This window comes from Fulmarus glacialis, unplaced genomic scaffold (assembly GCF_000690835.1).
Source record: "Fulmarus glacialis isolate BGI_N327 unplaced genomic scaffold, ASM69083v1 scaffold16641, whole genome shotgun sequence".
Taxonomy (NCBI): Eukaryota; Metazoa; Chordata; class Aves; order Procellariiformes; family Procellariidae; genus Fulmarus; species Fulmarus glacialis.
In genome coordinates, this window is record NW_009194841.1 from 38,449 (window position 1) to 59,359 (window position 20,911).

At 36.6% G+C, this 20,911-nt stretch overlaps 1 protein-coding gene across 2 annotated transcripts in view; it reads left to right on the forward strand.

The window, feature by feature from the left end:
• The window catches only part of SPAG9 (sperm associated antigen 9), a 34,717-nt gene that overhangs the window by 10,981 nt on the left and 2,825 nt on the right, over nucleotides 1-20,911 (forward strand). The window contains exons 6-25 of one of the 2 annotated variants that reach the window (XM_009587903.1): nucleotides 2,719-2,776; nucleotides 3,346-3,498; nucleotides 3,589-3,640; nucleotides 4,076-4,206; nucleotides 5,466-5,522; nucleotides 6,396-6,569; nucleotides 7,273-7,402; nucleotides 7,654-7,746; nucleotides 8,025-8,192; nucleotides 8,967-9,138; nucleotides 10,255-10,482; nucleotides 11,296-11,491; nucleotides 12,346-12,468; nucleotides 13,021-13,101; nucleotides 13,603-13,670; nucleotides 14,920-15,068; nucleotides 16,211-16,382; nucleotides 17,357-17,470; nucleotides 19,196-19,234; nucleotides 20,102-20,278. In XM_009587903.1, coding sequence (XP_009586198.1) covers nucleotides 2,719-2,776; nucleotides 3,346-3,498; nucleotides 3,589-3,640; nucleotides 4,076-4,206; nucleotides 5,466-5,522; nucleotides 6,396-6,569; nucleotides 7,273-7,402; nucleotides 7,654-7,746; nucleotides 8,025-8,192; nucleotides 8,967-9,138; nucleotides 10,255-10,482; nucleotides 11,296-11,491; nucleotides 12,346-12,468; nucleotides 13,021-13,101; nucleotides 13,603-13,670; nucleotides 14,920-15,068; nucleotides 16,211-16,382; nucleotides 17,357-17,470; nucleotides 19,196-19,234; nucleotides 20,102-20,278 — 2,535 coding nt within the window. The remainder of the gene's footprint in view (nucleotides 1-2,718; nucleotides 2,777-3,345; nucleotides 3,499-3,588; nucleotides 3,641-4,075; nucleotides 4,207-5,465; nucleotides 5,523-6,395; nucleotides 6,570-7,272; nucleotides 7,403-7,653; nucleotides 7,747-8,024; nucleotides 8,193-8,966; nucleotides 9,139-10,254; nucleotides 10,483-11,295; nucleotides 11,492-12,345; nucleotides 12,469-13,020; nucleotides 13,102-13,602; nucleotides 13,671-14,919; nucleotides 15,069-16,210; nucleotides 16,383-17,356; nucleotides 17,471-19,195; nucleotides 19,235-20,101; nucleotides 20,279-20,911) is intronic. The other variant, XM_009587904.1, reaches the window with a different exon arrangement.

Sequence of the window (20,911 nt, forward strand, 5' to 3'; positions counted from 1 at the left end):
AGAATGCAATGGTGGTAATTAGAGAATCAAACAATTAATTGAAAAGGGAGGGGGAACCCACATTTCTGTTCCCCCTAAGCAGCTTGCTGCTACTTGTGTGCTGACTGAACAAAATGTAAGTTTTGGGAACATGAGTTGATTAGGCGCAAAAAGGTTGTTAAAAGAAGGATCTTTCTATAAACAAAAGGTATTTTTGGCCATATGAGTGTTCAGGCCTCATTTTGAAATAATGAAAGCTGGTACTATGGAATGTATAAAATGCAGATGCAACTCTTGTGTGTTTTAGAAATGGGTTGTATACAGAAAATCAGCAGTCTGTCTGCCTCTGTCATCTGACCTGGCAAAAATACAGATAGTTTGTAGTATTATTTGGAACTGTTGTGTATGCAGTCTGGATTTCTGGTTGTTCAGTGTTCCACCAGAAACTTATTTTACATCAAGTAGGTGACATTTCTGCCAAGTATTACTCCTGAGGAGTAATGGGCCTATCTCCAGTCTGAGATGGTCTTTCTTTGTTGTCACTCTCTGCTGCTTTGAATCCTGAGCAGTGAGGACCACCACATCCTGCTGGAACACACTTCATGCAAAACTCTTGCACGCTGTTGTCGCGGAGACAACTAATGACATACTCTGCATGCAAAAATATAGATACTGGAGAACTATTAACATTTAGCAACTTCCATCCCTGAGCTATGGGATAAATTGTTTAAAGAAATCAAACTACTGTCAGAACTTCCTGATAATAGATGCTTTGTTTTCCATGGGCAAAAATAATATACTTTTTAGTATAACGTATCAAAAGTTTGTCACTGACTTCATTACCATTTTCTGTAAAACTACTGCTAGACACACCGGTGTGTGCAAAATGAACACATTGTTAAACTGTGTTTGTTATGCAGAATGTGTTGGTCTAAAAGTTTTACTATATAATCATGATTTCACTTTGAGCACAACCATCATCCAAATTACTGTGTTACTTAAAAGCCACATCTGCATTCAGGATAGTCGGTGTGTTTCAAGTATTTGGATCTGTTCTAAGTGAGCATTAAATTTTAGTTTGGAGTTCTGTAAAAGTAGTTAATTGGGATTCTCTAATCTGTTTTCTCTTGGGCTGCATACCCAGGGGAATATTCTGGTGTGTATGCTTCTTTTTTAAAAAAAATTCTTTGAAATCTGTTGCTTCTACAGTTAGGCGTTCTTGGCTGCTGCTCTCATAAAATACATTCTCTGCATTTTTTTCCTGCTTGGTAACTTTTTTTTTTGCCTTTGCACTCTTGGCTTTCTAGTTTTTGTTCTTGCATTATAAAGGATCCTGAAACCTGTTGGGAGTGATCCTAGGTACTTTTATCTGTGAATACTGAAAACATTTAAAAAGGTAGCCACTTGAATAAAACCTCTTGATGACTGGTAGTGTAGGGGATTTCTCCAGATACTGATAAAGTAACAATAGCTGATCTAAGTTCCTTCACTATTAAATGTCATTTGCTTTCAATCCAAAACCCAGAGAGAGAAATTCCAGCAGAGGGAACTTTGACTTGCATGTCTATTTTTAGATACTTTTTTTTATTGTTATCCAAATATCTTTTAAGTCTTCTGTTACCAAAGTTGCTTAGAAGATTGTGTTCATAGCGTATTTCAAAAGGCCTCCACCATTCAGATACCTTTTTCATTTGTTGTGTTAATCTTGAATTAGCATAATTTCTGCCATTATCAATGTGGTAATTATTTTGCTGTGCAAGATGTAAAATAATTATTTTCTGCCTGAAAGTTTATCTTTTTAAAATCCTGCAAATTATGTTATTTTAGGCGTGCAAACAATAGGGTGAGAAATTATTTTCCAGAAATTTAAATAATATTGAAGTAGTTATAGGAAGAGTTAAGTTCACTTTTTTTCCATAGTAGCATATTAATTTGAAACTTTTAATGAATGGCTTAGCATTTCTGGCAAGTACTGTGCTTCTAAATTATTTCACAGAAAATGAGATAGACTTCTATTAAGTTACTAATTTTTATAAGAGTTCTGACCAATAGAAATGGTTGTGACAAACTTAACTTTTTTAACATCTGTCTTTCGTATAAATCCTGCTTCTAATCACATCACATTCCACTTCAAATTTTTGGTGATAGCTTTGTTTTAATTCACTCTTACTTCATAAGTCTAAATATTTTATTGCTCTTCACTCATACTACACCTCACATGAAATGTTTCTTGTTCTTGTTTTTGCTCTACATGGAATGCATGGGCTTTAAAGACCATAATTTCTTTGGTAAGGTATCATTTGCTCTGGGGAAATCTGCAGGGCTTTCGCAATCTGAGCTTTATAATTCAGCATGTCTTGTGTCTATAAGTGATAATTTCTAACATGGTATAAAAGACAGTCGAGCATTTTAAACTTAACTTTTTGTGGACTAATGCCATGTTTGGTTTTTGACTTAGTGGTACTGTAACCTCTTCAAAATATATAGAATAGGTGGAGGTAGCACTAGCCTGTGGCTAGCCAGGGTTGCCTTTAGGCTTTAACTGAAGGCAGATTGGGAAGAAAGTGGAGGGGAAAGCTAATTGTAGAAGGTAGGTCCTGAAACTTTAGGTAGCTCACAGTTTTTCTGACAAGTTTGTCATACTCAAAATTCAGCTGTTTTTAGACAATGGCAAAACATAGGTTTTATAAAGACATCTATTTTATTTGCTAATTTTATGTGTTTGTTTCCTTTGGAAAGGAATGGGTCGTGAGGTTGAAAACCTTATTTTGGAAAACACTCAGCTGTTGGAGACAAAGTAAGTGAGAATGTGTATGTAAAAAATACTGACCTTCTCTGTTATTTTGTAATATCTTCGTACACAGAAAGTTGAAATTATACAAATGTGCTTTCAGTTCTAAGAGTAGTGGTGGTATAAGTATTTTGAATTTGTAGGTATATTTGGCTAAATATGTAGCTTAGTTGGTATTCTTCTAGAAATTAAGGACTGTAGAAGCAAAAGCTGCTTTTATCCTTGTAAGGCTACAAAAAATGCACTGCTATGTCCTAATGAGATCCACTCCCTGCCTTTTCTGTTAGAAACATGGCTGTAACTGCAGAAGCTAATCCATTGGAGCACTGTTGAGGAATTCAACCTCTAAGCAAACTGATTTATCGGTACTTTTTTCTAATACGGAGGTATAAATGTGTTTGAGCATTTGAGATTTGGGGGGAGAAGCTTTGACCTGTTTTAGAAAGCTGTATCTTTTTACAGCAGCTCCATGTAACAAATTTGGAGGTCTTCAAATTCAAGAATAAAATAAGGCTGAAGCTGAACTATGAGACCGTAGTCATCGTTGTAATGGTGTATTTTAAATGTTTGTGTAGAAATGCACTGAATGTAGTGAAGAATGATTTGATAGCAAAGGTGGATGAATTGACCTGTGAGAAGGATGTACTACAAGGTGAATTAGAGGCTGTAAAACAAGCAAAACAAAAGCTTGAAGAGAAGAACAAGGAACTGGAAGAAGAGCTGAGAAAGTAAGTTTAATTTCATAGTTGTGAAAAAGAAAGGGAAAAAAAAAACCCCACTGTGGTATCTAATGCAGCTATGTTTTATTTTGTATTTAGAGCTCGTGCAGAAGCAGAGGAAGCAAGACAGAAAGCTAAAGAGGATGATGATGTACGTGTATGTGTATATGTGTATTTTTGTTGTATGGTCCACAATGGGACATTAGAAGCTCACGTGTGTTTAGTGAGTGCTACTAAACTTTACTGCTTAGTAAGTAGTGGTAAACTTCCTCCATGTGTAGAAAAGATAGAAGATATAAAGAGCACAAGTAGACTTAGACTGACCATGTTTAGTTTTCTTTCTTTCCTCTCTGCCCGTTATTGTGTGTCACATTCTTTTTGAAGAACTGTTTTTTATTCAGATTATACTACATACAAAGGATGGGAGGAGAGGAAGGTAAAATTGAGTTAGTTTTACAAAGCCCAGAATGATCTGCAATCTGGAATTGTGCCCTAAACTGACTCTTATCGGAAGGCAGAGGCTGATTCTGCAAGGCCCTACTGTGCTCCTTTGTTCGTCCTATGTTTGCTTTTTTTCTGTGTTCAGAGTGATGTCCCCACCGCTCAGCGGAAGCGTTTTACTCGTGTTGAAATGGCCCGTGTTCTGATGGAAAGAAATCAGTATAAAGAGAGGTTGATGGAGCTTCAGGAAGCTGTCCGATGGACTGAGATGATAAGGTAAAAGGCTCTTTTAAAAATCTTTGATAGATCTCCTTGGATTTTACAAGCTTTTGATTTTTAGTTGCAGAGTGATCTGATCAGTAGTTTGAGGCCTTAATTGCCCTTCTGCTTGTCTCCCCACGTGCCCATGAATAAGTTTGTTTTAAAGTTATGTGCATATAACTTATCTCATCAAAATGGGTTCTTGGTGAGACCTCACTGAACATACGTTACTTCATATGATGTGAAATAAGCATCCCTTGAAGAAATGTGCATATTTTGGAACGGTTACAAAACTTGGTAATTGTAAATAACATTAACTTAGTGGGCAGGAAAAATTACTGTGTGTATGCATGCACATACCTTAAAGCAGTGGGTCCAGTTGTCAGCTGAGTTGTCAAAACAGGACTAACATACAGTCTTCAGATTGAGTAGTCCATTTGTAAGGACTTGGTTTGTTCAGGAAAAAATGCAATTTTAAAACTGTGCAAGGTTTGTTAAATATAAGCAATAAAGATGGTGATCTGGTCTAATTTTCATCATGAATATTGAGTTGTCTGGAAGGTATGATTTTAAAAACAGAAGTCTTCCGCCTCGGACCTGAGCCGAGCTCATTCTAGTCACATCCCCAAGCCGTGTCTGTGTCCAGAGGTAACAGTGTCATTTGGAGCCACCTGCCGGTCAGGTAGAACAACGGCATCTAATTTTTTTCTATTGTCCTCAATACCTGTGAGCCATTTTGACTCTGAGTCTGTGAGAGGAAAAACAGATATTGCCAAGCAGACGTGGCTTGCTTTTCTATAGCTATTTCTCCTGTAGAAACCCGCTCCTATGTCTGTTAATGCATCTGTGGCTTCAGGAATGATCACGTTATTTATTTACTGATGTGTTGAGCAATCGGAGGTTTTAAAATAAAAGGCAACGGTTAAAATATTAAAAAACAGGAGGCAGAAGAATTTAGAATCACTTGCTGCTTTCTTCTAGCTCTTTCCGTTGCAAAGTGTTATACAGATTTCTCTCTTCTGTCTGAAAAGCAGTCACCAGTTGTGTTTGTGATGCAAATAGATGTGGATGATGTTTATTATGTAACTTCAATTCATCTAGTGAGAATTTCAATATTGTGCTCTGATCAGAAAAGAAGTGGCAATGTGAAAAAACAGGCTTTGATACTTTCTATATGTTATCCTGTTTTTTTAAATAAGAGTTACACACTGTTCTGTTCCTTTCCTTTTTTTAATTAATGCTTACTCAGTAAACTTGGAATTCATTTCTTGTAGAGCATCAAGAGAAAATCCAGCCATGCAAGAAAAGAAGAGATCAAGCATTTGGCAGTTGTAAGTATTGAAACACAACTCACTGGCAAAAATAAATAAAAGACCCTAACCAATTAGCTGGCACATTTTTGTATGTTAGCTAATTATCTTTTGGCAGATGAAGATGTCTTAACTGTTCTCCTCTTGTTACCTAGCATGCCAGCTCGGTAAGACTGTTCTTGAAGACAAAATGTATCGTAAGCTGCATCACGTAGTGAATGGCTGTGCACTTTGTGAAGTTAAATGCCAAAGTGCTGTAATTTTTTTTTCTATCTGAATATGCACCAGGACTCTTGTTCTGAACATTTTTCTGGATTCTTTTTTATGATGAGAAATAGAAACCTGAATTGCTCGTGTGGATTGCATTTATTTCAGCTTCCTTTTCCTCTGTAAAGTATGGCTTACTGATTGTTAAATTTTCCTTTCTAACTTCAAGCTCTTTAAATCTAGAACAGTGTTATTCACAACAAGATATTTGTCAAATAATCCTCTTGATGTTGTGGTTTGCTGATAACTATCTTTTAGCCTAGAACATGGTGGGGTTTGTAAAGTGCTCTGTGCATGAACTAATATGCTTCATAAAATTGTCTTCCAGGTGTGACATTCACATCCGAATTTTGTTGGTTCCCTGCAGATCTTCATTCAAGATGAAGATCCCATTAAATCTGATAAATGAATGGGATAATAATTATTTAAGAATTTTTCTTACTGACATGAGTTTCTGTGCTTTTAGAGTGTTGCTGAGGGTGTGGTGGCTGCTGCTATGTTGGGCTCCAGTTTCCTAGTCTAACTGGCTTGAGCCGGCTAGCATATGCAGTGTTTTGCCTGCATAGTCAAATTTGGATGTATCTTACAAATCTTAACTCTCATCTTTTTTTTTTTCTCTTCTTCTAGTTTTAGCAGGCTCTTCAGTTCATCTAGCAATACAGCTAAGAAACCAGAACCTCCTGTCAATGTTAAATATAATGCTCCAACCTCGCATATTACTCCATCAGTCAAGAAAAGAAGCAGCACCTTATCTCAATTACCTAGTGACAAATCTAAAGCCTTTGAATTCCTCAGTGAAGAGTAAGTCGTTTTGGTTTCATAATACTAGATATGCTCTACCAAGTATTTACTCTTTTAATCCTCTGAGATAAATAGCATGCTGCTAAGTGAAGTATAATGTTCTCCTGAAGTGAATGTTGATACATAAGAAATCAACATAGTGCAGACTGAAATGCACAGCAGTGGATGAGTATTCTGGGTACCTGGCAGTAGTATTCTGTTTGGCAAATATCACTGCCTTTCATAAAAGTGCATTTAGGCACAGGAGGCAGCACTTGGTACGCTTTTATATGCAAGTATTGTAGGTTAGCAATAACTGTACAGATACTTTCACTTCAAGTTCAGTGGGAAAATAGAACAACGTGAGTCAGGCTAACAAGTGTCTGTAATTATTTTTTTTTTTTTCTCCTGTGCTTCTTTTTGGCAATATATCCTTTTGATTTACAATTCTTAAAGCTTCTAGAAGAGGTACATAACCCAAGTTAATTTTCTTTAAGGATACTGACAAAAGCCTTTCTGGTTTTGCCTGTCTTTCACAGGTCCCTTAGAAATAGCTCACAGGAAACCTGGTGTTCTATAAGTGATGTGTGAAAAACTAGGGATCTCTTTGGTAACCCAGTGCTTCCACAGACATCTTGTCTATGGAGTTTAGTAGCAACTCCCATTACACAAAGAATTCTAAAGAGCATAAATAACAGGTTCTTTAATAATGATTCTTCCCTAGAACTGAAGCCAGTTTAGCTTCACGCAGAGAGCAGAAAAGAGAGCAGTATCGTCAAGTGAAAGCACATGTTCAGAAAGAGGATGGTAGAGTGCAAGCATTTGGCTGGAGTCTACCTCAGAAGTACAAACAGGTATTATGCTTATGTTTTCAAATATAGTAGTAACAACTCCATGTTTGTGAAAATCTAAACTGAGTATAATTTCACAGCTTGTGTTTGAGTGATTCCAGCATTTTTTTGTTGAACTTTTGCAGTTAGAGGAGTCTTTCAATGCAAAAACTCTTAATCGTGTTTAACAAAGTCTGATCAAGTGATTCCAAAGATTGTAAACCTCTTTTAAAGGGGAAAGCTTTTCTGGTTTTTTGTTTGTTTGTTTTGCTTAGGTGGCAAATGGTGGCCAGGGTGACAATAAGATGAAAAACTTGCCTGTACCTGTTTACCTGAGACCTTTAGATGAGAAGGATACCTCTATGAAGGTAGGATATTTCCAGCGATGATATAGGGAATTGGACGACCTATAGCTTGAATATTTTTATTTTAGACCCAATTATTTTCTTTTTCAAATAAAGTTTTTCTTTTTAAAACATAGGTGAATCAGAATTTAAGCTTCAGTGGAAATGTACATGACTTTAATCTTAATGAATTCCTTAAAATGGACTGCAGATATAATTTTGATATAACTTAGCATATTTAACAATGGGTGTGTCTTTTTTTGGTTTAACATTTAAGTGAAGCATTTATTTTTTCTTTCAAGCTGTGGTGTGCTGTAGGGGTAAACCTATCAGGAGGGAAGACACGAGATGGCGGGTCTGTTGTTGGTGCTAGCGTATTCTACAATGATGTGACTGGTATGGATGCAGATGGCAACAAGCAGCAAACAGGATCTCAAAGTAGCTTAGACAGACTAGACCAAGAGCTCAAGGTAAGATCACAGTAAGGCATGTTGAATAGTTTATATAGTTAAACATCTTTACTGTATATCTGTAGATTAGTAATATATTTTGTAATCAAATTTATTGGTAATGAATAGATTCTTCTTGGGTAGTCATCAACCCAAGATATTTGGGTTATTGAATCCATCTACAAAAATACTGTGATTCTTTCCTGCGTGCCAGCTTGTTGGTAAATCTGCGGAGCAAATCAATTTTACATCAAAATGATGCACTGTTTATACCAGTGCTGCCTGCTTTAAAAAAAACACTTGTGGCAGAATTGTTCATGTTCTGGCTGCCATTTAAAAAAAGGTTTTTTTAGGTATCTGTGCCGTTGTTTAAAAATGTGTTAGTCTTCATGTTTTCATGAAGCAGCAATGAGTGGAATTCATATTAAGGGCATAGAAACAAAGGCTTAATTTTGAAGTGCTTTGGGACATCACATTAATCTGAGTATGGTAGCTGGCATGTAAATAGTATTCTTATGTAGCTTTATACTTGTCTAACTGTATAATTGTGCAGTATAATTATTTTCTATAGTTTTCTACACAAATGTGAAATATGAGGGGGTTTTGTATTCCAAATACATAGAGAACAAGTAAATACATGTAATTTTACAGTGGCATTAAAGGTATTTAACTTATCACATATTTATATATATTTCTGTAGTTGATAATTTAAGAACATACAAGATCAAAGGCAATAGTTCTATTCTTGTGCACCTTCCTGTTGTTCACTTCTGTTCTGCCTTTATTCTCCTTCAGGACCAGCAGAAGGAGCTGAAACACCAGGAAGAATTGTCCAGTCTAGTTTGGATCTGTACTAGCACACATTCTGCTACAAAAGTTATCATTATTGATGCTAATCAACCAGGAAATATTCTGGACAGTTTCATTGTTTGCAATTCTCATGTGCTTTGTATTGCTAGTGTGCCAGGTAAAGACTTATGATGTTATAACTCCTGCTTTAACTGTATCTTATTCAGATTTTCTTATGCAATGAAAAACCAAAGATTTGTTAATTAGTGTGATAAAATGTTACTGTAACACAGTGATAAAAAGTGTTTAGTTGGAGGGAGAACTATTGGATTTCTACTCTACTGTTCCACTCTTCAGTTGGCTCTTGATCTAAATTAACTCAAAGGTAAAGAGATATCAGTAACCAGGAATAAGTATTTTGTCTGCTGTATTATAAATTGTGCAGTAGTGCCAATGTTTTATGGAACTGTGAACATCACAACAGAAAAATATGTTGGCCCTTCAGACCTCTTCAACCTGTTGAAGATAAGTAGCAAGTCTTGGAGCTTCCTGTAGAGGGTATCCTTGTTACATTGAGAGTGTATGTGGAGAGTGTACTGAGGGAAGTTTAATAGGAGGATATTATGATTCTGGAGAAGAACTAATTGTGCTTTTGATTTCTTGTTTCTTGGCTTACACTTACAGAAGTCTGTAGCACTAGTTCCAGTGAAGTAGTTTTGTTTAATAAGCTCAGAAGAAATCTCTTTCCAGTGAAGTTGGAGGTTTTGCTCCTTTGAAACTATGTAGAACTTGTAAAATCAAAGCAGCATAAAATATAATAAATATGATAAAAATTTCAAGAAATCAAGAATAATACTTTAAGTCTTGAAAGTATTTGAGAGGGCTGTACGAGAGAAAAGCAGCTTTTCTTCCAGAACAAAGGATCTATTGCAGTTAAATTCTTCATAAAGGTGTAGATAGGTATCCCTGCATATATGCACTGTTATGAAATCTAATTTTAATGGAAAATTTATTTGAAATAGAAATAAACTAGTTGTAAAACTCTGCAGATTTAAATACAGCTTATGACATTCAGATGTGCAGCATGTGTAGATAACTGCTTTTGCTTTTTGAGCTTTGTGACAGCATCTTTAATGTCTGCTGATCATGTTAAAATAAACTTGTAGATAGTTATCTGCATGTTAAATCTCAGTTGCTGGAGAGTTCATTCAGTTTGAAAGCTTAGTTTGTTATTAGATAGAAAAGTGACTCCCCTTTATGCCCACAAGAAACATGTGAGTTTAATTTCTTTCAGGGGCAAGGGAAACAGACTATCCTGCAGGAGAAGAAGGGTCTCAAGAAGCAGATCCCAGTCAAGTGGACAAGTCATCTCTGTGTGGAAGTATGACTAGCAACAGCTCTGCAGAAACTGATAGCTTGCTAGGAGGAATAACAGTGGTTGGCTGTACTGCAGAGGGTATCACAGGAGCACCTGTAGCTCATGATGCAAACGGTGGCTCACCAATGACAGATAAACAGTCAGGTACAAAAATCTTACAAGTATGCTAGGGATGGCCAAACACCATTAGGTGGAACTGAGAAATGAATGGTACAAGTATTTAATGTAATAGCTTGTCTCTAAGCAGTGGTAACGTAAAACAAGTACTCTGTGGGAAATGGCCTGTAAGTCTGACATACCTGCACTGTATAATTTTAGCTGAAAACTTTGTGGAGGTGGTATTAAACGGATATAGACAATTGCTTCTTTCAGATACTTTTGAGAGAACTCTATCTTGAGTATGGTCTAAAGAGAGCTTTTAAGTTACTCAGTATTTGAAATGCAGACCTTGCTGACAGATGAATAGAGAGAATGTGGATATATGCCTTAAATCTTGTAAAGTCTTAATGGAGATTTAAGTGAAGCTGTTTACTTTATAGGCATTCTTAATATTTTCTGTCATATACCCTTCAGAGCTGTATGGTGATATGATTGTTAATAGATATGTGGTTGTTGGACTTGAACGTCTTTTATTTTCTTATGGCATATAATGCTGTTGCCATAGTTGTGTTTTTTAATTGATTGGATTTCACTGCTAGTTAGTTAGTCACTTAAAGGGCAACCTGTGCCATCAGTCACTGGTTTGATACTTAAAGTGCATTTGGCACTTGTTGATATCCATACTTTAGTAGGTTGCATTGTGTCTGATCTGATTTTTTTTTTTTTAAGATATAAAATCTGGATTATGACTGGTTATTCCAGCTATTCACTTAAGTTTCAAATATCAAGTTCTGGCTGTTTTAAATAATTGAGAATTCTCTTGCAGTTGTTAAGTTTTTTAAATTTTTCGTTCCATAGATATTGCAACTGAAAGTAATTCAGTGGATGAGAACATTCCAACAGCAGAGGAGGCAACAGAAGCAACAGAAGTCAATGCAGGGACAGGAGAAGACACAGCTGATATCGCACAAACTGGAGTCTACACAGAGCATGTCTTTACAGATCCTCTGGGAGTGCAGAATACAACAGAGGCGTCTCCAGTGTACCAGCCTAGGTACTTAGTCCTCATACCTCTTAAAATGTATTTAAAAAGAAAAACATGATGTTTGGAGCAACACAACATGGGGACGAAACGACTACTTTTTTTTCTCGTTAAGTATGTTGAGGTTTATATAAGTGGTCTTGGTACAAGACACTCTCTGCTTTGCTTGCATGAAAGGGTCACCTATATACCAAGAGTCTTTTGTATGTGAACTCATATCCCTTGAGTATAGACACCTCCAGAATGGAGTAGTGAGTGTCTACCAGTTTGTCGCTAAGTCGTCTCACAGACTTAATGTGAATGGTGCTGATCTGGAGATGCCCATTTAAATTCCCTGTTTTGATGTGAAAATAAATAAGAATCACAGTCCTTTCTTCCAATCAACTGGTTGTTAAAACGTATGTTTCTTTTCTCAGAAGTCAGTCTGTGAGTAGTTACAGGAGTAGAGAACCTTGAAAATAATTGGTATTTCAAATCTTCAGGATTCTTCACTCTCCACATACAGGCGCAAAAGTATCATACAGCTTTTTTAGAAGTGTTTCTCTTAACATGTGCCTCTGATGTCACAACTCTCTTCTGCCATTACCCAGAGATATCAGCAATATTGACAGGCTTGAATGGAACCTAAATTTCCTTGTATAAGTAAATGGCCACTTGAAGAAATTAGTTGTTATTGAGGTTTTCATCTGCATTGTTGTATTTTTCATGCACAGTTACTGTTTTTTTAAAATACCTTATGTACTCTAAAAGCCAGTGTAGAAACTAGCAGCAATGAAGTAAATACTAGGTTATAATCGGAGTAATCTGTGCACTTTATTCAATGTATTTTAACTGGGTTTTTTTGTTTGGTTGGTTTTTTTGTTTAGCACTGATTCAGAGTTATATAAAGACGTTGCAGTTTTGCCAAATGAGCAAGATCTAGTGAGAGAAGAAGCACAGAAGATGAGTAGCCTTTTGCCGACAATGTGGCTTGGAGCACAGAATGGATGGTGAGAAAATGCTAATCGTGTTAAATTTATTTGGAAAAATTATTTTAAACTTGCTTCTTGTGCCTACAGGCCTGATAACTGTCTTGAGTCAAGATTAAGTGCAAGACGACCTCAAGAGAGCCTAAACTTTGTACGCTTTGCTACATTTAGGCATTATAGAATTCAAGGAAAGTATTGTAGGTGATTAGCAAGCTCTTTTTGGCAGATAACACTTTTATCTGCAGGAGAGTGTTGGTTGGGTTTTTTTGTAGTCAAAGAAATTGTTATGGTCTGATAATTCCATAACTTTCCATATTTTATTATGCTAGAAAAATATATTGCCCTTTTTACTGCAGATGCATCTGCAAAGGAGTTGGTAATGTTTTAGGCCTCTGAAACCATTCTGCCTGCTCATATGCTTCTTTCATTCACTCTATACATAGTTTTCAGTGGAAGATGAAAACTTATTCTCCCTTTGATTGTGGATTTCAGTTATAGGGATTTTGCTTGTGTTTTTTCCTGTCTGGTAGACCTTTCCTAGTGCTTTTAATCCCTCCTGATTTGTCTTTGCAGCCTGTATGTTCATTCGTCAGTGGCCCAGTGGAGGAAATGTGTTCATGCCATTAAACTTAAAGATTCTATTCTCAGTATTGTGTAAGTCCTGAAAGAATGTCATGTAAATCATAATGAACTTTTGTTAAAATACTTGCAAAGTAGTTCTGTATTTCCTCCTCAGATATTGGAAATGTCAGTTGCCATAAATGCATGCATATTCTTTGGGGGCAGTGCAAAACGTATGGGGAGTAAGGAAAATAAAAGGAATCTTGTATCTGTTTGAAATACTATTGCTCAAATGATGAGCTGTAGCTGTATACTTGGTATTCTTGGTAGTTGTGTATTCAAAACAGTTATAGGTTGTTATCCTTGATGTTTTCTTCAGGCATTGTAGCTAGATATATTTTAAGCTTTCTGAACTGGATTTTGACACCTTGTTACTGTCCCTTCTCTTGAGCTATATTGTAGAAATCAAAACACTAGGGCTAACGTGAATATAAAAAGTATGCTGAAGTACAAAATTTTTATACCTTATTTAAACTTGCAATTTGAGAAATGCAGTCTAATGGCATGTATTCTTATACCTCCTTTTTTTCCCAGACATGTAAAAGGAATAGTATTAGTTGCACTAGCTGATGGAACACTAGCAATATTTCACCGAGGAGTTGGTAAGCATTCTATTAAATCTTGAAACCAGTGAAGTTGTAACAGTATTTAGGAAAGAAACGTGCCGTTTATAAATAGTGTTTTGAAAATGTATTCCCCAATGGCCTTTTACAGGTTGTCTTGAGAAATCTTTCTAGTATTTCAGTTGCAGTTTCAAGTACCATTTTTGCACTGTCCTGGTGCATTCCTGGAATTTTTTCTTACTTTGAGAAGAAGAATGCGATATATCTGAGCTAAATAGCGAAAAGCCAGTTCATAAAGTCCGCTTTGATCATCATCTCTCTTGCTTTTTCATCATGCTCAGCAGTCATGTCTTCTCTTTTGTTATTAGTGTTAATAATTGTCTGTGGCCAAGTCCTTCAATGAGAATTTTGTAAGCATCCCTTCAGAATTTCTACCCAAACCACTCCTGGATGAGCTCCATTCTTTAGGCTCCAGAAAAAGGACCTGGAGGGGAAGGCCTTACTATGAGTAACTGGAGCTTATCTGTTGGCTTGTTTCCACAGACTCCCTATTCATTTCTTCTTTTCCTTGTGGAGTTTAAATCTCTGTGCTGAGCATTTCGAAGAATTAAAGAGGTTGTACAGCACTAATGCAAATATTGGGAAAGATGCATCTGAGATGAAGTTATGTTTTCAGCGTTCTTTTTTGGTTTTGTTTGGTTTGGTTTTTTTTTTTAAAGTCAGACTCTAGTGACTTACAATCCTTAAGGATCTCGAGTAAATGTCAGTGATGATCTGTGGCTTAGCTCAATCTACAGAAGAATTTTACTTGGTGTTTAATGACCAAGTTTAGTATGCCTTTAGTAGATTTCAGGTGTCTGTCTTAAGATCTTGCAGCATATTAAAAAAAATCTTAATGCACTGGCCAACGTTTCTATGTTCAGTCAAGAAGCAAGTGCCTGGTGCTGTGTGGGTAGTTGCTTGTTGTAATGTATACCGATGCCTATCCAAGTAAAGCATTTAGCACTAGGTAACTTGCTGTTTTTAAAAATGTTTTGATGTGTTTTGAACATGAGTCACTGTACAACCTTGTATTAAAAACAAAGTAGCATTTGGGATGTTGGTAGTTCGTATAACTAGTTGCTGGTTTCTTTATGAGGAGCCTAGCCATAAATTCATGTTGACTTATCCAGATTATTTCAGTGCTTTTAAAAAATTAGACTATTAAGATATTTGCCTGTGCTTTTAAATTATTTTTAAACTCATATGAACTTGTGTTTTGTTTTTCCTTTTTCTTCTGTTTTTAAAGATGGTCAGTGGGATTTGACCAACTATCACCTCTTAGACCTGGGTCGGCCGCATCATTCGATAAGATGCATGACAGTGGTACATGACAAAGTCTGGTGTGGCTACAGGAACAAAATCTATGTTGTTCAACCAAAGGCCATGAAAATAGAGGCAAGTTAAAATGGTGTTTAAAATAATTAAATGTTATGTTTTAATGCAATCTCATGCTACAGCTCAAACTCCAGAGTAACTCCAGGGAACAGTTATTTGTTCATCAGTACAGAAATAAGCAACCAAACAAATTTGTCTTGGGAAACACTATTACATTTTCTTAAGATGTTTTCATTGGTTTGGAAGATTTTAAGCCATGATGAGACAGTTCTCATTTATTGAAACCAATTTGGGGGGGTTAGTTCTCCACTTCTAGCTGGCCAGGAACTGGAAAGTGTCCTTGTGCAGAGCTTATAAGGCTAGCTTCCAGCTTACTCTCTCCATGCATGCCTCATTATGTTCTCCACCCACCTGTAACCTTCTCTATAATCTGTCTTTGCATAGTTTAGAGGTTTGTAAGTGTTAATCTTGAACGTACTCTCCCTCCAGTTATAGAATAGTTTGTTTATATAAGGTGTGTGAGCTGGGTTTCTGCAGTGTTGTATGTGTACCTGACATCTCAAGTACAGAAAGTGGCTAAGGTTTCTGAAAGCCGTTAGCAGTATTAATACTTCAGCTTCTGCTAATTGGCCTGAGACATGGGCCAGACCTTTTGAGAGTGACTGCTCAGCTCTTCTGAAAATATCAAGCATCCAATTAATAATCTATTTTTGTGAAGAAGACGAGAGAGAGAGAGAGAGAGAGAGATGGGAACACTGGAATGAAGGAATTCGTCCAACAGTGAAATTGTGTGTATTTTGCATGGGTGGGTTTGTATGCAAGAGCAAGACAGAACTAGGAAGAAAAACACTTTTTGGGCATATGTATCTTGTGCTGTGACAGGAGGACTTCATATACCAAAAAGACTCCAGGTTAAATGGAGACAGAAGCCACAGTAGGCTGGTTTATGATATGACACAGTAGGAAACAATGGCTTTGAGATCACACTCCAGGGAAGGGAATCAGCATTTTTACTGTTACTTTACCAGCATCATATGGTAATTGTAACTAAGCTAAACACTGTATCTGCTAGTGATCTTGCAAATCAGAGGTTCATAGATGATTAAGAAAATGGCCAGTATTGACAGTGTAAGAATAACAGAGAAGACTTTCTTACTCTTTCCTTTGTTTCATCTTCTAATTTAAAACCCAATCTTTCGTAGAAGTCATTTGATGCACACCCAAGAAGAGAAAGCCAAGTGAGACAGCTGGCATGGGTGGGTGATGGGGTATGGGTGTCTATTCGTTTGGACTCCACCCTGCGTCTCTATCATGCGCACACGTATCAGCATCTACAAGATGTGGACATTGAACCTTATGTAAGCAAAATGCTAGGTAAGTTGATAAGAAAAACTGTTGTATTCTTACGCGTCTTGCTGTCTGGAGCTTTCTTTTCCTGTTACGGATCACGCAATTCTCACTGCAAACTAGTGGGAAGGGTGGGTGGAAGGTTAGTCAAATCCTGTTTGTGTAAACTTGAATCTAGAAGTAGAAGCCTAAGTCAGTCTGTAAAGTGTGATGAGGATACAGTCTGTTGATTCTACCTGATGTCTAAGGTGTCCCTAAAAACTCAGAACTAATTAGGAAAAATGGTGGTTGGGTTGGACAGGCATCAATAGAGACACTAAAATCTTTCTCTTTTTTACTGTGCTGATGCCTCTGTTAAATCTAAGAGAGGGAAGAATCCATTACTTACCTGGAAAAATTGCCTCTTTTTCAAGGAAATACAAATGCAAAATAGCAAACTTTTATTGCTATTAAAGCTAATAAGTTTGTGATTTTTTTTCATTAATGTTTATATAAGAGCAGTTTGACCACCTATGTAACACAACAAATACAGGTAATTGGGCCATGGGAAATCCTTCACAAGTAGCTACTGTGCCATTGTGCATTGGTCAGCCGCCACCTTCTCCCCTCATAGTGCTAATGGATGAGAAATTAATTTTAATGGATGAGAAACCATTATCTTACATCTGTAAACTCACTTTTTTTTGTTTGTTTGAAAAGCTGCTCTGGTGCTGTAAGCCCCAAAAGATTTTATTGTGCAGCATTATGGAGCCGTTACACCTTTTGTGCTTTCTCAGTTAATGTTAGTCTCTTTCTGTATAGGTTCACAACTTAATTAACAGAGTGTTTTAGCCTTTTAGGTTATCTTTTCAACTTAAATGTACTCCTCTACCTTGTTTTTGTTTGAAGTGGGAGGGAATTACTTGTCTGCGTGGTTTGGGAGTTGGAGTTAAGATTCTCTGTTATGGAACTAAAATTATTCTTGCTCATAATTTTTGATGAAAAGCATCTTTTGTTTTTAGGTACTGGTAAACTGGGATTCTCATTTGTGAGAATCACAGCTCTTATGGTGTCTTGTAATCGTTTATGGGTAGGAACAGGAAATGGTGTCATCATCTCCATTCCATTAACAGAAAGTAAGTAAAAAATAAATGAATAGCACTGTGCAATATGCTGTAGACACAAAAAGAGGATATTAAACGTCATTCAGATGCTTGCTATTGGATAGAAAGCTTTACTGCCAGGTCTGAATCTTTCAGGTTTGTAACAGATTGGGCCTGTGTGATGTTTAGCACCTAATCTGTGTACATGGTTACAATTACTCTGAGCAAAAAAGCACATCTCAAATCTCCTTCAATTTGAGCAGAGTTGCTGTGGCTTGAATGAAAGAGACACTTTGAAGCCTTAGATGTGTTATGAGCATTAGCAGCATTTATAGAAGTTTATTGCTTGTAAGAGATGGCTTTAGTTTTCTAATTAATGTTATTTTTGATTGCCATGTGATCACCAAAGTAGATTTTTGTTTGATTTGAGCAAGTTGGTGTTGTTGCTAATACAATTTGATTGGCTTTAGTTCTTGAGAATTCATCACAAAGCTCGTATAAAGGACTGGAACAGCAGTAGTACCGACTGCTTTAAAGGACATGTTCAAAGTTATAGGAGTTGTAAACACATTAGGAGACTAACTTCTAGGTAAAATTCCAATAATGTAAATCCAGGTATCTGCTTAATAACAGACCCCAAACTCTTGTCATAGGCTGAAACTACTTGGTGGGAGGGGCAGTTGAACGTCGGGAGAAGGGAACAGTCCAGTTCAAGGACAAAACAAATCTTAGATAGGTGAAGCTTGGGAAGGATCTGTGTAAACTGCATTTAAAACAACAACAAAAAAACCCCAACACTTGTGCCTCAGACTGATGTTAAAACACATGGACGGAAGTTTCAGAAAATAAAATACAGAACTTTGACAGTCCTAATTGTACTGTTGTTGTATAGAAAGTAGTACAGTCTGACAGGTGAAATTTTAGGGTAATTTAACAGTAAAAACTCTTCATGTTGTATCTGCTTTGTTGAACAGCACATACATGCGTTGTTTCTCATACTGTTCCATTACGTTGTCCATCCATTCAGTAAATGTCTTTTTTTGCATTGCATGAATATACTAAGGAAGGACAGACTTCCTATCATGAATTTGAAATAGTTTAAATCATGCTTTCAAAAATTATAGCTCTTAATTTGCGTCAAGCTTAATTTAATGTTTCCAGAGGAGTTTGTTTTAAAACAGTAGTGAACATGAAAAAATCCCTATCAAAGTTATTCAGTTTAATTTCAGTTTTGTTAGTTGTTCATGAATCAGAACAACCGTTTGCAGGTAGCCTGATAGTGGGTTTGAGAACTCTTGTTACAAATATTCATGGTTTTCAAAAACAGTCGCATCCTTGCATAAGCAATTGCATATCTCAATTCCCTGGGTGTCAATAGCAGAGCATCTTCCAGATCTGCAGATGTTGTTTCAAAAGGGCACTTGAAAACATGAGTTGCTATATATTATTTTGGTATCCGTCTACCAGGGAAATAGAGAAAGGGGAAACGTTTCTAATCAATAATAAACTTTATAGCGATAAAGCACGTGAAAGTGGCAGTGCTTTTGTTTTCCATTTTGTATTGAAACTTTTATAACAAGATGCTGTTCTTTGTGACTTTTTATTGAATCTTCTGTAATTAGATATTTACTGTTTTTAGGAGCTAAAATTTTAAGCTCTACCTTATCAAAAACCAAAATATGAGTGGTGGGTTCTCATTAATCCTTCTCCTCTACTGTCATACCTATCCATTTCCCCTTTCCTCCTTTCTCACTTTAGCTGTAATCCTCCACCAGGGACGTTTACTGGGGCTGAGGGGTAAGTGCAGATCCTGAACAAAAATCTATTTTCAGGCTTCTAATAGCCACTTCGAGGCTGTTTCCCACTCCTTATAGATTTACCCTTTGTATGTTCCTAAATGTTTTTCCACTTGCAGTTACTGCATTGCAGCAGTTTTATGTTTGCTAAATGGCCACCAATCTGCTCAGCAGTTTAGTATATCATCCTGTGTTGCAGCTGAACTTTCATACAGACTTTGTTTTTCTTCCAGCCAATGTGATACCATATCTTATAACTTTGTCATTAATCCACATCATTTACTGTCTTGTTACAAATCACTGTTTCTTTCACTCCTTTGATAGCCTTTGGAATGGAGATGGCTTGTATGTCTAGCATGAGTACTTCTCTGTTTTAATGGATTTTAAAACTTCTCAGTAAAAACTAGATGTAGAATTATGATAGGGTAGCTCCTTCATGCCCACAGGTGGCTATTTTTAGAGAATTTTTGCTGGCAAGGGGATACCCTATGATTAGTTGGAATGAAACTGTCTTTAATTATATATTTAAGTACATTGAATTTGCTCATACTGAAACACATTAGAGGTACTTATTTTCCATGAAAGATACAATCCTTTCACAAATTATCTTTTTCCAAAAGTAGGATATTAAAATCTGGTGTTTATGCTAGACTAATAAGAATCCTGCTCCATTTTCTGATGTACTTAAAATAACGAAGCATGCGATCTTTTTTCTTTCCAGCTCTGTCTTGAATTGGCATTGCTGCCCTCCTGTTTCATTTTTATCTAAGTTGGCTTTAGCTTTTAGATGGTACCATAAGGTTTCTTAACAAATAACCATTTCTGTAATTTGTATTTTCAAGTAGAAAACACCTCTCTTCTTTTACAGCTAATAAAGCAGCAGCAGGCTCCGGAAACCGTCCGGGGAGTGTAATACGTGTATATGGCGATGAAAACAGTGACAAAGTGACTCCGGGAACCTTCATACCGTATTGTTCAATGGCACACGCACAGCTTTGCTTCCATGGGCACCGTGATGCTGTTAAATTCTTTGTCGCAGTACCTGGTGAGGTTTTATTACCATTCTTCAAACGAAGTTTCTTTCTCGCCCTCATTTGCTTAGTTAAACATAGTGTTTAGGTAAAGATAGCAAGTGTATGAAATCTTACATTCAGAAACAGTTGATTATATATTTTATTTACAAGGCTTATCTGATTCCTAAGCGCAGTATTGTTTAATGGGAGGAAAAGGGTTTGGTCACAAAGAAAGAAGTGCTTTGCTTCCATCTGGGGAAAAAGGTCCTGTGGTAAGTGAGTACTCGCCTATTAAGAAGGCAGGCAACTGCTAATTGATGTAGGGTCCAATTTAAGAGTCTGACGTCCTGCAGGAAGGATGAGCTACTAAGGGAGAAGCCCCCAAAGGAAAGAATCTCAGTTGAAAAAGCTAAGAGTTTCCTAGAAGCTGCAGTGCTGGTTGAATACCCTCTCAGTGCTTATATGCACCTTGTGTGCTGGGAGTAAATGACAGAAGTTTGCTTAATGGGCTGACATGCGCTGAATCATTTCAGTTGTGTGTCTGAAAGTCTTTAAGTCTGTTTCAATGTCATTCTCCAGATCTGCACGCCTGTGCTGTGAAATCTATCGAGAGGCATTTAATTCTCTGATTTCCATTGAACTGACCTGAACATACTCTTCATCTC